A 14,966-nucleotide genomic window follows, 5' to 3' on the forward strand; every position below is an offset into this window, starting at 1 on the left:
ATTTTTTTGATGATTTGATAAATGAGTCAAATTTTTGTTAAATATATTACATTGTGCAAAATTGTAACAGCCTTTTTTCTCTGTTTGTCAGCATTTGTATATTTGTTTCTTTTTTATGTTTGTACTTTTATACTTGGGAAGTTACTAAAAATATTTATAATTTTGATGACTCTTTATGTAATATGTTGTTGGATGAACAGAGAGATAAGACACATTTGTTTGTGCTGAAATGAAAAATAAACAGCACTCACAGACTATGCACCCTATGCTATGCCATATACATTTTAGAAGACTTGGTCATTCATAGCATTTGTAGAGGAATGTGAATGACTCCTAGACTGATATTGGCATATGCAGACTTCCATTTTGTAAAAGAATGAAGAATTTGAGAGGAGTCCAATGTGCACTCAAGAACTGTTTACAGAGGAGTCCAATGTACACTCGGGAACTGTTTCACAATAATGCAATCAACAGGAAGTAGAGGTCATTTGTATAGCAGCTGATAGAAGGAAAGAGAGCCAGATACAGATTGTGGCTTATGTTAGAAACAAGATATCTTATTACTAGACTTATAAAATTGCACCATTAACTCTTCTCCTGGGGAAGAACAAAAAATCCTTATATGTTTCAGTTATCATAGAAGCCATTTAAATTTGTCTTCAGGTGTCTTTCATGAATGATATGTAGATATTTGGAAAATATATTTTGATTGACAAAAACTACTTTTATTGTGGGAGTCCACTTAAAAATTGCATTTTTTTAAAAATTGCCCCCCCCCTCCCCCCAACTTTTTAACTTTCTTATATTAAAAGACTGTGACTGGTGTTATAAATATACAAATTAACTTATGGAATTTAAAAACAAAAATTCTGAAATAACAAAATCCAGACTTTCCTCTAGAAAACAATTAACACTATGCAGTTTTTAACAGTTTAAAATATTAGATCCTGCATTCAAATAATCAAAATGAGCTAAAAACAAAAGATAACTGTAACACATCATATGACAGAAAAGGCTTTGAGTCAACTAGAAAAACTATGTTAGAGGAAGTTATAGCAAATATAGAAAGGTGTAAATAGTAATTCAAGTTCACCTAAACAGTTATGGTAGATTACTCCAGTTCTGTGAACTGGCCCTGACAAGCCATTCAATACCTTTCTGCTAGTGTCAACTGCAACTGATGGTGGCATTTGGATGCAGTATGCAGGGACATGGTGTCAGTGCATCGCTCTCCCAACTGTCATCAGTTTCCCAGCTCTTGAAGTTGCTACTTCTCAATCAAGTAGCTCCTTGATTACAACAAAAATCTGAATTCATCCCATTCCACTCTTCCAAACAAGGGAATATCTGTGGCAGTATCAGAAATTGAACCCAGGTTCTCCATAAAGCTGTCACACATGCTGGCCTGTGGTGTCACAAAAAATAATTCATTCAAATTTGTGACAGACAGCTTCCAAAAATCATCTTGTATATATTTTCCACCTGCTTTTCACAGCGTATTACATACATGTATCCACATCAACCAGACAAGGAACATAGATAAAAATCTTTAACTCTGATAATGAAATGCCCTCTTTTCTGTTGTATACTCCATAAACTGATTATTCATCAGTAAAAAAAAATATAAAAACCATTTATGATGTTTGTTAACATAATATACTGGGCTTTTACCTAGAAAATACATTACCATAATTACACTGATACAGCGACTCTTCAATTGTAAATCCAGCGTAATAAAATTCCCTTATGTTATGAAGAATTTTTTCTCAGATTGAGTGGTCCTGTGTTAGTGACACTTGTGGATCAAATAACAAGGATGTTGCCACATTTTTCCTGAGAAAATGTTTTGTAATTGTAAAATTGGTTGATTCCACATTATAGCAGTAGGTCACTATTATGATCCATGTAACATGAAACTACATAATTCTTTATTTGTATTTGACCATACTGATGTCAATTTAATGATGTACAAACCTGGCCCACTATATAATTCCAGGAAGAGATTTGCTGACATTGTTCGCCACAATTCAGTACCACAGCATAATTGCCCACTTCAGATCTACGGACCTAAGTTGTATGGAACCATCATTATATACCATTGTCCACAACCTTTACAAATATTGGGCTCTGGTGTCCAATCTTTCTTTGATGCATTTACATTACTTGGTTGATAACAATTTTCCAGTGTAAGATTATCTTGCTGCTTTTATTGTGTTTTGTTTCATCACATCATCGTGCCGAGAATACAGGCTGTGTAATAACACTATTGTTGCACAGTCTGAAGCTACATACTTTTTGCTTTGTTAAATGTATGAATGTCCTACATCTCATTTTATTCAATTATTTTCATTTGTAAACTGTTTCTTCTTTTGTAGCCAGAAGAAGTCATCTAGAATTACACATTAACCAAAATTAAGACTGATTTATTATCTGTCTGTATTTTAACTCTTTCCTTAAATGTACTAAATCAAATGACATAAGAAAATTCACAGTTCTGATTGACTAGGATTTTACTTGTAAATGTAAACTGTTTGATTATGTGCATTTATAGCTATGAAAGAAATCTTCATTTTTTTCCCTGTTATAGTTGATTCAAAGAATGATTGCGACCATATGTTACAGTATCTTTTCCTTTAATTTTTCACATTTTTATGTGGACACTTCTGAGTGACAATGCTATAAAGGCAGCATGTCAGTAGTACATTATTTGGGGTTCAAAAATATTTTTATGATGAAGATGTTTATCTCATTTCTGAATGATACCATTAGCAGTTGCTGAATTCTTCCATGCTTTCACTGCCAACATATTTCAGGCTAACAGGCTTGATTATAAACTCTTGAGATTTCGCAAAACAGTACATACAAATGAACTAAGATCATAAAAAGTAGCACACAACATTTTTACATCAGGACATGTAGAACTACATGCCAATTACAGGAGTATGTTACCTTAAATAGTATTTTGATGTCCAAACACGGCTAGTTTGAGGCCCAAGCAACACAAGCAGCCGCTTGAGGCACCAAACTGCTAGGGGTACCAGAGGCATCCCTAGTGCAAAATGTGTACACTGGGTGTATCACAATTAGTGGTGAGAAAAACTCATATCCACGCTCGCTACATTTAAATTCATTTTTGAAGGTCTTACCAAGAGCCCAAGGAATGGCAACTAATGTATGAAGGTTGGGTGGGCAAAAGGGGGAGGGCTGCCAAATAATATGGCACTTACATTTACAAATGGAAGGGGTCACCAAATGCTTTGTCGCTTGTATGGAAAAATGTTTTCGAAGTGGTTCTGTGTCCAGGCACTGTTAATACAGGGAAATGGGAGACAGGATGGCCCTGTACTGACCTATTAAGTGATCTGAATACTTTAATTCACTAAATAATATATGTGCATACACAAAGCAAAGGTACTGTTTGATGAAGGCTCAGAACTACAAAACCAGAGATACAAGATGTGTAATGTCCAGTATTTGATGAATAATTATTAACCATTCAGTAGCAAATACCAGATAAGAGAAACAATGGAGCAATGTGACTTCCTTTGGATGTACTTGCTGCTTGCTGGTTAGACCAAGAAATTGCAAACTCAGTTTTTTGTCTCAACATGCTACACATATCAGCAGTGTATAACAACTGCATAGCTTTAAAACTACTTTTGCTTCAAGCTCACATATAGCAGCATACTGAAATTAAAACAAAAAGCATTTTATGTAATATGTATCTTAGATGCACTAAGTACTGTTCATTATTGCACTGACATCAGTAGTTGTATATACATTAAAAGGAAATGCACTCATTATGGACCAGATTGCCTACCTGTATGTTCCTTTTGCCATTTCCATTTCGCTCTCCACCCTCACCTTGGATCACAGGGAGCGTGATGCAAGACTGTCAGAGCTGAAGGAAAAATACGAAAAAGAAAAGGAACAATGGAATAAACTGAAAGAAGAAATGCAGCAGGAAATAAATGTTCTGAGTCAAAGGTGAGTTTCTAGCTTATAAAATAAGTTTATTATTAGTATAATGTTCTCTTAGATTGTTATTGTTAATAGTAGTATGCCATCAGAGGCTTCCCTGTTTAGGATTTGATTGACCAGTGAACAGACCTTTTTATATGCAACATTCCTTTGCTGATATCTCATCAGCTTTCCATTCACCCTGGAGTCTGAGTGACATGTCACTTTTTCTCAACTTATCATTATTTCCTTCCTCATGAAAGAACTAACAGCTCAAAATATAAGGAATAGATTTTTTCCCCTCTAAGTACTGAAATTTCACCTCCTGACCAGCCATACTGTCTCCTCACAGTTTTAAAATTCTACAAATAATCGGACAGTGGACACAGTAAGTTCTGTTCACAACTGGCGTAGTCAGCATCAGTGGGAGTGATAGTATCATTACAAAACTGTTTGATTTGGAACATCATTTGGTCAGTATTGAGTGTTACTCATCAGCCTGTGCCCTTTGCCATGTGTGATTGATAGAGGAGATACAGAAGATCAAAAGAAAAGTCACACATTTCTTCAGAGATATGTCTAATAAACATAATAAAACCAACCAGCTTCTAATGCTACTTCAGTGCTGCGAGGCAATACAAGACCCTTTGCATCACTAAGAAGTTTCCTGGAAACAAATTCTGAGAGCACACATCCCAAGAAAATACTGTAGCATCTCACTTTGTACCACATGCATCTTGGAAATGGCCATGATGGTAAATCTAAGGGATTAGAGCTCATATAGGGTTTATCAACATTTTCACAATCCATTTGCAAATGAAACAGGAAATGTGGGAAGTGATAGTGGTACCTGAAGTATTCTACCACAGTCCATAAGGTGACTTTCAGAGTATGAATGCACATACAGAAGCAACAAATGGCTGGTGACATTATAGAGAAAAATGTTCTTATCTTACGTGTTTCAGTTAGACCCTAAAAATGCCTCTTGCTGTAGAAGTTCATGTCCATTATGTGAAGCACATGTTGAAGCAGACTCTGCTGCCAAAACCTCAAATGGAAGTCAAATTAACCACAAGAATAAGCATTATTTAAAGAGGAGGTCATGTCTGAAAGCACTTTTAAGTTTTAATGTTATTTGTTCCACAGTGCATATTGATTTTGATGATAGCAAAAACTAATTTACTTTTGAGTTATGAACTTACAGTGAAAGAAAATAAATAAGTTAAGTGTTATAATGTCAAGTTTAACACATATATTTCAGAATGACACAACACATATAAGTCACAGAGTAAGTTGACAAGCAAGACATGTGTACACGTTAGCATTCAAATGAGCACTGAGTCCCAGTCTAGCGGCCACTGCTCGGCTGGCCGCTTAGGTGGCACAGCTGGTGCATGGCTGGTAGACAGCGCCACACGTAGAGGACACGCGTAATTGCGCGGTGGCACTTTGAATGATCGGCGAGTCACAACACTTTCCCCCCTTTGAAATTGTTGCACTGGTCCTGATGGAGGTGTCCTGGAGATGGCTAACGTCCATAGGTGTTGTTTGACTCACCGTAAAGTCTCGAGGAGGAGGCTTCCCATACGGACGGAAGTGTCCCCGATGATAACGGGTCGAGATGAGAGGAGACGTAGGGGTCGAATCAGCTGGGGCCCCATGCATCAATCTGCCCGTTGCGGCAAGTCCAGTTGATATGACAGGAGACATGGGCGATGTGTCGGCGTCCGTTGGAGGAGGAGGCGAGTAGAGTTGCTCTGACAGAGGATGGTCATCCAGTTCCTGCATCGGCACGTCTCCTGGTGGCGTCCGTTCTTGTGCTGGCATCGCGATGACGGTGAGAGGGCTGTGTTGCAAGTATTGAGAGATGCCAAGATCCCGAGCGTCAGGTAGAGCCGAAGGTTGTGTAGTGGCATTCGGAACAGGCGTTGCCAGCACGCGAGGCTGAAGCTGGTCCGAAGACGCACTGCAACACCCGTGTCCATCTGGATTTCATACAGGCGTCTGCCACGGTGTCGTAAGATACGGCCCGGGCTCCATTTTGGCCGCCTGCCATATCCCCGTACCCAGACGAGGTCATTGGTGGTGAACCAGCCAAGTGAAGGCACCCGCAGCCGTGGGGTGGAAGGCCACAGAAGATGAAGTAGCGTGCGGGGCTGTCGGCCATGTAAGAGCTCAGCCGGGCTGTGGTCGCCCATGGGGGTGAAACGGTAAGACGCCAGAAACTGGAGAAGCACATCAGCAGCAGAAGAAGTCAGAAGTTTCCACATCTGAGCCTTAAATGTGCGGACCAGTCGTTTAGCCTCACCGTTGTATTGTGGATGGAATGGCAGGGCCGTGACATGCATAACGCCGTGACGAGCACAAAAATCTGCAAATTCGGAAGAGGCAAATTGCGGATCATTATCAGTAACAAGAGTAGAGGGGAGGCCTTCCAAGGAAAAAATGCGGACGAGAGCACTGGTGGTTGCCGCAGTGGTAGGCGACGTGCAACGGACAATGAAAGGAAAGTTAGAGTAGGCGTCAATTACAAGGAGCCAATAAGTACCTAAAAATGGTCCCGCAAAGTCAGCATGAATGCGCTCCCAGGGCTTCTCAGGCGAAGGCCACGGTGACAAAGATAACTTCGGGGCGGCGGCCTGTGACGCACAAGGGTCGCAGGCAGCGACCATGTGTGCTATTTCAGAGTTGATGCCAGGCCAGTACACATGATGGCGCACCGGAGATTTTGTGCGAGACACACCCCAGTGCCCTTGGTGAAGGAGGCGCAAGACCGAAGCACACAAAGATGCAGGTACCACAACACGCGGCGAAGCATTGTCAGTGGAAAGGAGGATAACACCATCCCTGGCCGTGAGGCGGTAGCGCAAAGTGTAGTAGTTCCGCAACAGATCAGAAGTCTTAGCGGACGGGCGATCTGGCCAACCCTTCTGAATACAGCGTAAAACCCGGGAGAGGGTAGGGTCAGAACCCGTAGCAGACGCCAGCCTGTCCCCAGTGATGGTGAACCCTCTGCTCGGCAACATCCAGGTGGAAACACAAAAGTTCGTCCCTATCGAATGCCAGACCAGGACCCATAGGAAGGTGAGACAGAGCATCGGCATTTGCATGTTGAGCCGTTGGCCGGAAATGAATCTCATAATTGAAACGAGACAAGTAAAGAGCCCAACGCTGGAGGTGGTGTGCAGCCTTGTCGGGAACTGATGTTGATGGATGAAACAAAGAAACAAGTGGTTTGTGATCCATAACAAGATGAAATTTTGAGCCATAGAGAAAAACACCAAACTTATGAAGAGCATAAATAATGGCCAAAGCTTCTTTTTCAATTTGGAGGCATAAGCAATGGGTTGTTCTGAACCGTCAGAAAAACGGTGCGCAAGGACTGCACCAACCTGGTATTGAGAGGCACATGTGGCAAGAACAAGATGTTGGCCAGCTCGATATGTAGCCAGGCACGGGGCCTGTTTCAGCATAGTCTTCAATTTCTGGAAAGCCGCATCGCATGACGCGGACCAGTGAAAAGGCACGTTTTTATGCAACAGGCGATGCAATGGCTGAGCCACCGAAGCCGCAGATGGTAAAAACTTGTGATAGTATGCTATTTTCCCCAAGAAGGCCTGCAGTTCCTTAACGGATGTAGGGCGAGGAAGGGCATCGATCGCAGCGACAGTTTGCTGAAGCGGACGAATACCATCCCGAGAGAGTTGAAACCCCAAGTACGTGATAGATGCCTGAAAAAATTGTGATTTCTGACGATTACACTTAAGACCGGCAGTCTGTAAGACATGAAAAAGTGTGCGGAGATTTTGAAGATGTTCTTCAGTGGTGGAGCCAGTGATGACAATGTCGTCCATGTAATTGATACACCCAGGGACAGGGAGCAATAATTGTTCCAAGAATCACTGAAAGAGAGCAGGGGTGTTAGCAACCCTGAATGGCAAGCGTTGGTATTGATAGAGGCCGAAAGGCGTGTTAAGGACCAGAAACTGCCAGGAAGCAGCGTCGAGAGGAAGTTGATGATAAGCTTCTGACAGGTCAATTTTAGAAAAATACTGGCCTCCAGGAAGGTTATTGAACAGTTCTTCAGGACGGGGCATAGGGTAAGTGTCGATGAGGCTTTGAAATCGCCACAGAGACAAATATCACCATTTGGCTTAGCAACGACAATGACAGGAGAGGACCACTCACTGGAAGTGACAGGAAGCAAGACCCCTGAAGTAGTGAGATGATCCAACTCCCGTTTTACCCGATCACGAAGGGCCACAGGAATGGGCCGAGCCCGAAAAAACTTAGGCCGAGCAGTGGGTTTGAGCGTGATATGAGCTTCAAAGTCGTTTGCACAGTCTAACCCAGGAGAAAAAAGGGACGAAAATGTCATCGACAAGGAATCCAGTTGAGCATAAGGAATAGCATCAGAGACAATATTGAGAGTCATCTATGGAGAACCCAAAAACACGAAAGGCATCGAAACCAAAAAGATTCTCTGTGTTACTCTGGTCGACCACAAATATGGGGACAGTGCGAACGACGGATTTGTAAGCTACCTCAGCATTAAACTGTCCCAAGAGAGAAATCTGCTGTTTATTGTACGTTCGTAATTGCCGAGTGACAGGTGACAGGATTGGAGAACCCAACTGAAGATACATCTGAGAATTAATTATAGTGGCAGCAGAACCGGTATCCACCTGCATGCGAACATCTCGACCAAGGATTTGGACAGTGACGAATAACTTCCCTGAAAGGGAAGAAGTGCAATTGACAGACAACACAGAATCAGAATCGGCGTCATGTTCATGAACATCATGTATGCGGTAGGATTTGCAAACGGAAGACACAAGACCTTTCTTTTTGCAATTGTGACACACAGCCCAACGTTGGGGACAATCCTCGCGTGACTGTTTCGTAAAACACCGCGGACATGAAGGAAGTTGCTGGGGGTTTTGCTGCAGTTTATTAGCGGGTTGTTTACGGTTAGGCCGAGGCTGCACGTGGAAGTGCACTGCGGCCACGTCGGCCAGCGGGGACGCGCCGCACGCGTCATCAGCAGCGCACAGAGGTTGTATTTCCCCAACATCACCCCACGCCTCTATTTGCGCCCCAGCGGCGCGAGAAATTTCAAAAGACTGCGCAATGGAGAGAACTTCATCTAGAGTCGGATTTGCCAACTGAAGGGCACGTTGCCAAACTTCTTTGTCGGGCGCCGATCGGATAATAGCATCCTGTACCATGGAATTGGCATAGGATTCTTTGTGAACGTCAGTAACAAATTGACACTTTCGACTGAGGCCGTGAAGTTCAGCAGCCCAAGCACGATAGGATTGATGTGGCTGTTTTTGACAACGATAAGGCAACACAAGAGGCTACCACATGCGTTTGCTTTTGAAAATAGACAGACAGAAGTGAGCACATTTCAGCAAAGGACAAAGATGCAGGATCATTCAAAGGAGCCAATTGCGACAACAACCGATACATTTGAGGTGAAATCCAGGAAAGGATCAGAGACTTACATGGTTGTTCATCCGTGACATGAATGCCAAGAAGTGCTGTCGAAGACGTTTTTCATAATCAGACCAGTCTTGCTGTTCAAGGAGATTTTGCTATAGTTGCTCGACAGTAGCCATGGAAACCTGTGGGTCAACGGTGAAAAGGAAAAATCCACTACCTCGTCGCCAGTTATTATAATGTCAAGTTTAACACGTATGTTTCAGAACGACACAACACATATAAGTCACAGAGTAAGTTGACTAGCTAGACATGTGTACAATTTAGCATTCGAATGAGCACTGAGTCCCAGTCTGGCGGCCGCTGCTTGGCTGGCCGCTTAGGTGGTGCAGCTGGTGCATGGCTGGTAGACAGCGCCGCACGTAGAGGACGCGTGTAATTGCGCGGCGGTGCTTTGAATGATCGGCGAGTCACAAAATTAAGGAAAATCACTGGCTCAAAATCTTTTTCACAGCTGTCTTAGACATTCATGCAAAATTTTAACATTTCTGTGAAATAATGACATAAAGGTCTACACAAATTCTGAAGTGTGTGACTAAAGTAAACAAAACCAGTAATTTGGCAGATTAGTTAACATTCCTTTCCCATGAAGAGAAAGTGATGAAAGGTTTTCCTGTCAGGTCGTATTGAAGATAAGACATGTATTCAGTGAATGAAAGCCCAAACAACCAATTAAGGATGAAGTTGAAGCAATAACTCAATCAAAGAACCTGCAGTAAAATCATTTGTAACAACAATTTAGTTCCCAAAATAAGCACACTAGTGGAGGATTTCATGAAAAGAAAAATTGCTTTAAAACAGTTTGTGAAGTGTTTTGGCTATACTACTCACTGTCCACACAACTTTTCCACTGACTTTCAAGTGTTTTCAAACTAAAATAATGGTGTGTGTATGACCAGTTCCATAGTTGTCAGGAGTTACTTGGGATTAGCTTCTGTCAGTCTAAGCATAGCAGATTTTTGACATATGTTTATAATGAATAAATTGAACTACACAGAGTTTCTTTAACAACCTATTTAATAGATCAAAGCTGAAACATTTATACCATGCATATGTTATGTGTCCTAGAGTAGAATCTCATCATAAAATTGAAAAACTCTGTCAAAAATCATAGCAATCTTTGCTTATGTCAAACAAAGAATGTTATCATAGAATTGCAAACCTCCAGTAAATATGGTGACTATGTAATCTTGAACACACATACTTTTGAGTGTGTAGTTTTTCACAGTGACATTCTGGAGCAGATTTGTATTCAATCTCAACCTTTTGATGACTTCCTCCAGTGTCACCATCAGGCAATAGGTAGTTGGGCACTTTATTTAATTGGCCAAATTATGTCACAGAGATGTTACATAGTCACAGAACTTCCATATGCCACTGAAGATAATATCAGTGTCTGTGACTGAAAAAAATGTAATCGCAGCTACACTGGTCAGTCAGCATGAATGATTTCAGAAAACTGCGTGGACTCTACATTCAATATCACAATTTCGACAATATGCTATTGCCAAACACAGCCTTATAAACAAATGTATGATTATGTTTGATGAAACGGAAATATTATCCCGTGCATCTACTACAGCAATTCTGTCATCAAAGAAGTCATTTAAATCAAGATGTGTAACACCTTTTACCAGAACAAAGGCCACACCTTCAGTGGTGCACAGAAACAGGCACTTGCTGCTGAAAGGCAAAGAAATCAGCTGAGCCATCCACAATCTAATGAAAGCAACATTGCTACTAATGTTCTTCAGGCATGGACATAGACATTATGTGGATAGCATATGGAAGTTCCATAACTTTGCGATGTTTCCATAACTTAATTTGTCCAACAGAATAACATACCTAACAGCCTATTGAAATATCTTGGCTAATAATAATGGAAGAAGTTGTTGGAAGCTCAAGAGTGAATACAAATCTGATGCAGCAAGAACTGCATGAAGCATTAATCATCGGGTTCGGGAGAAATATAGGAACACATGAGGCAGTACTGACCTTATGACTTATCTTAGAAGATGAACAGAAGAAATATAAACCTATATTTATAGAAAAAGATATAAAACACAAACTGACAACACCAAAAAATTGAAAACGATAAATATGTTCACATTGCATATAAACTTAACTTTGGGTAGTCTTTTCTGAAGGTACTTGTATGGAATGTAAGTCTTATGAGGAAGTAAAACATGGTGATTAACAGTTTAAATAAGAAATATGCTGAAAATTAAATGAATAGATCATATAATTAATGGGAAGAAACTGAACTGATCCAAAAATAAATAAATTTATGGCACCGTTTTTATTAACTGAAGTGATCAGGTGGTAGGACATATCATGAGACATGGAGGAATTGTCAGATTGGTAATGAGGTGAGGAGATGGTTGTAAAAAGTGTAGAGGGAGACTAAGGCTATACTAGCTATACTACAGTAAGCAAGCACACATGGATGTAAGTAGCAGTATTCACGCAAGAGACTTGTGCAGGACAGACTAGTTAAGAGAGCTGTGTCACACCAGTCTTGGAACTGAAGACCACAATAACAACACTTGATGAAAATCTTTTGGGTTTCAAGCTAGGTGGTAGCATTAAGATAAAATACGTGGTATCTTAACACTACTACATGGCTGGAAACCAGAGAGCTTCTCATCAGAAGTAAATGCTGGGAGAGCTTGCATTCACACAACAAAAGCCCATGTCAGAAAATACATTATGATTCTGTACCATGTAATATTGTCACAATAGAAGAAGAACTCTTTCAGAGAAGTTCAGCTGATCTTCCAATTTGAGAATACAGTTACAGCATACTTTAATTTTTGTGGCTCACAAACTGTGTAGAAATTTTATGAAGGTCACAAAGAAATGATATGAAGAGAAGTGAGAGTAGTTGTTACTTATTATTTTTATGATAAATTATATCAGAAACATAAACATTGTTGCCTTTTGATCAAAATATTAAAATATTTTCAGATAATTGTATCATCTGTGTGTGCCATGGATAGTTATAAATTGATGTAATGGTAATTTTAATTGCTTTGTTAATGAAACAGCTTAGTTTCACTGCCCATTTGAGTTAAAGGACTTCAATTTTTAAATTCTTTTCACAGGCTCCACACATCCACAGATTTGCGGAAACAGCCTATTCATGAAGAACATGAAGAAGTGATAGCAGATCTCAAGAAAGTTCTTGCAGAGCGTGATAATGAACTGAGGTTATTGACAGAGGAAAAAAGATATTATCAATTGCATTTCATGAAAATGCTCAAAGACCAAAAAGTGATATGTAGTCCTCAAAGCGTGACAGGCATTTTAGATCCACAGCAAGAACAGTGCTGCCGCAAAGGAGGAGGCAGTCCTGAATTCAATAGTGGCATGACCACCAATGTATTGCACTCTTCTTCATTACCTCTTGTTTCTGAGCACTATGGTCGATTTACAAATCGGTCAGCATCTACAGATGCTCTGACTGATGTTATTACTCCAATGAAAGGTAGTTGACAAGTTTTATTTGTCAACCATTTTGATATATATTCTTGCAAGTGCACTTACAGTACTATATTGTGAGAATGCCAGTGCAATTTTATGCCAACAATATGGCATCTTCAGTGTGTTACAATGTTTTGGAGGAACATTTCTTGTAATATTCCTGTACTTAATTTTTCAGAACTATGTTCTCTGAAGAACATCCCTTCAGTGACTGTTATGTCCTAGTTCATTATGAGAAGAATGGTAACATCACTGAAGATTTTTTGAAAAACTCTGATTTGTATACATGTTATCAATATATGTCAAAAGTGTTGTGAGAGCAGCAGACAATAAAATATGTCATGAAAATAAAATGGTTATTAAATAATAAGGATTAACAAAAAATAAAGCATTTGAAAACATATTTTACTATGAACGTGGTGAAAACATGAAAGTACCTTTTCTTCTTTTTCTTCACCCTTTTCCTCCTTTTCCTTCTTCTCCTCTTCATTTTTTTATGGAGAGAAAAGAAAATGACAGCACAGAAATGTTCTTTGGCACAAAGCAGCATAATGAAATGTCACCATAGAAATAATCTCAAGAAATGTCTTTTCTGTAAAATGTATTCACTTTACTGTGGATTTAAAAACAGAAAAAACGTTATATGACAATTTCAGTGCCCTTGGTGTAGGCAAAAAGTTTGTGTCTGACATAAAAATTCTTCCTTGTGCACTCTCTATGACTAGGTCAGATAAAAAAAATATGAATTACTTGTTCGAGAAAGAAGTGAAATTAATTGTTTATAACTTTTCTTTGATGCAGGGTGCAATTGCTTGGTCTCTTTCTAGCACAGCTTCCTTTCAAGCACATCCTACATTTTGAGGCCTGTTGCTTACATGTCGTCTTTGACCATGTCTCACCATCATTTCTTGGGACAACCAGGAGATCAATTTCCTTCTTATTCATAATGAAGGTCAGTTTTTGCCATGAAGTTTTTGTTGCTTCTGGCAATGTGGCCGTATCATCTATGGCACGTTTCTCTCAATTTGTTGCTGATTGCTGTCATCCACATCCATTCACTAACATATACATAACATCCAACATTGTGACTGTCATGGACTATATAATGTTTTCATTTCCATTCCACACAGCACTTAAACATATTTTGTTGTTAGTTCAATCTTACCACATTACTGCTGAAATGATTCTTACATATCAGGATCCAGTTCTTGAGATCTTTATAGGTTCGATCAGTGAGAACATAATTACACCACCACCTCCATCACCATATAACATCACACAAGAATAGAATGCCTGAAAAGATCTACTGTCATTGTATTCTTACACAATTTGAATTATGAGAGAACAGACCCTTGTTGCACACCAACATTGATTGAAAAATGAGGTTGAATTTCAACTGAACTTCAAACAACATTCATAACATTACAGCTGCATCTGAATACATTGAGCTTAGTCTTTGAAAAATGATGTTCTCAGTGGTGGGCTCATGAGGGACCAAGTTTTCTTGAGATCCGTATGCTATGTATAATGGCTGATGGTTTTTTTTTGTGTGTGTTTTTCTATCAGCAGGCAGGGTGTTTTTTTGCATCTATTTTACTGGTTCCATGATATTTAAACAGTATTTTATGTGTGATTTTTATAAATTATGTCACTAGGGACCAGTGTGCAATTTGCAGGGGGGGATGGGAGATTTCCCCCCCTCTGCATCAGACCATCCCCTCCTCTGGTTTTAGTTTATACATCCCAACCTGGGATGTTTATTTCCCATGCACTGGAGTAAAACTTTACATATAATTTAAATTTGTGGAGTCGAACACTGGAAGTTTTTAATAAGTCTTACTATTAATACATTTCAGTTTTCTGTCATCAGAATAGGTACAACTTTTCACAAATGTGCCTCTACTTTTTGAATTCCCATCATATAACTGTACCCATATGTAGATGATTTTGTAAATAAGCTTTACCTATAATGTACTTTTAAAGATATAACAAGGGATGGCTTTTCTGATAGTGCATACGCG

The 14,966-nt window shown here is 39.8% G+C and overlaps 1 protein-coding gene across 6 annotated transcripts in view; it reads left to right on the forward strand.

Moving 5' to 3' along the window:
* LOC126259460 (golgin subfamily A member 6-like protein 22) overlaps positions 1-13,378 on the forward strand; it is a 426,680-nt gene extending 413,302 nt beyond the window's left edge. For all 6 annotated transcript variants that reach the window (XM_049956315.1, XM_049956307.1, XM_049956321.1 and 3 more), the window contains 2 exons: positions 3,877-3,987; positions 12,567-13,378. In XM_049956315.1, coding sequence (XP_049812272.1) covers positions 3,877-3,987; positions 12,567-12,957 — 502 coding nt within the window. In that variant the 3' untranslated portion in view covers positions 12,958-13,378. The remainder of the gene's footprint in view (positions 1-3,876; positions 3,988-12,566) is intronic.
* Positions 13,379-14,966: the final 1,588 nt, after the last annotated feature.

This window comes from Schistocerca nitens, chromosome 1, assembly GCF_023898315.1.
Source record: "Schistocerca nitens isolate TAMUIC-IGC-003100 chromosome 1, iqSchNite1.1, whole genome shotgun sequence".
In the NCBI taxonomy this organism is placed as follows: Eukaryota; Metazoa; Arthropoda; class Insecta; order Orthoptera; family Acrididae; genus Schistocerca; species Schistocerca nitens.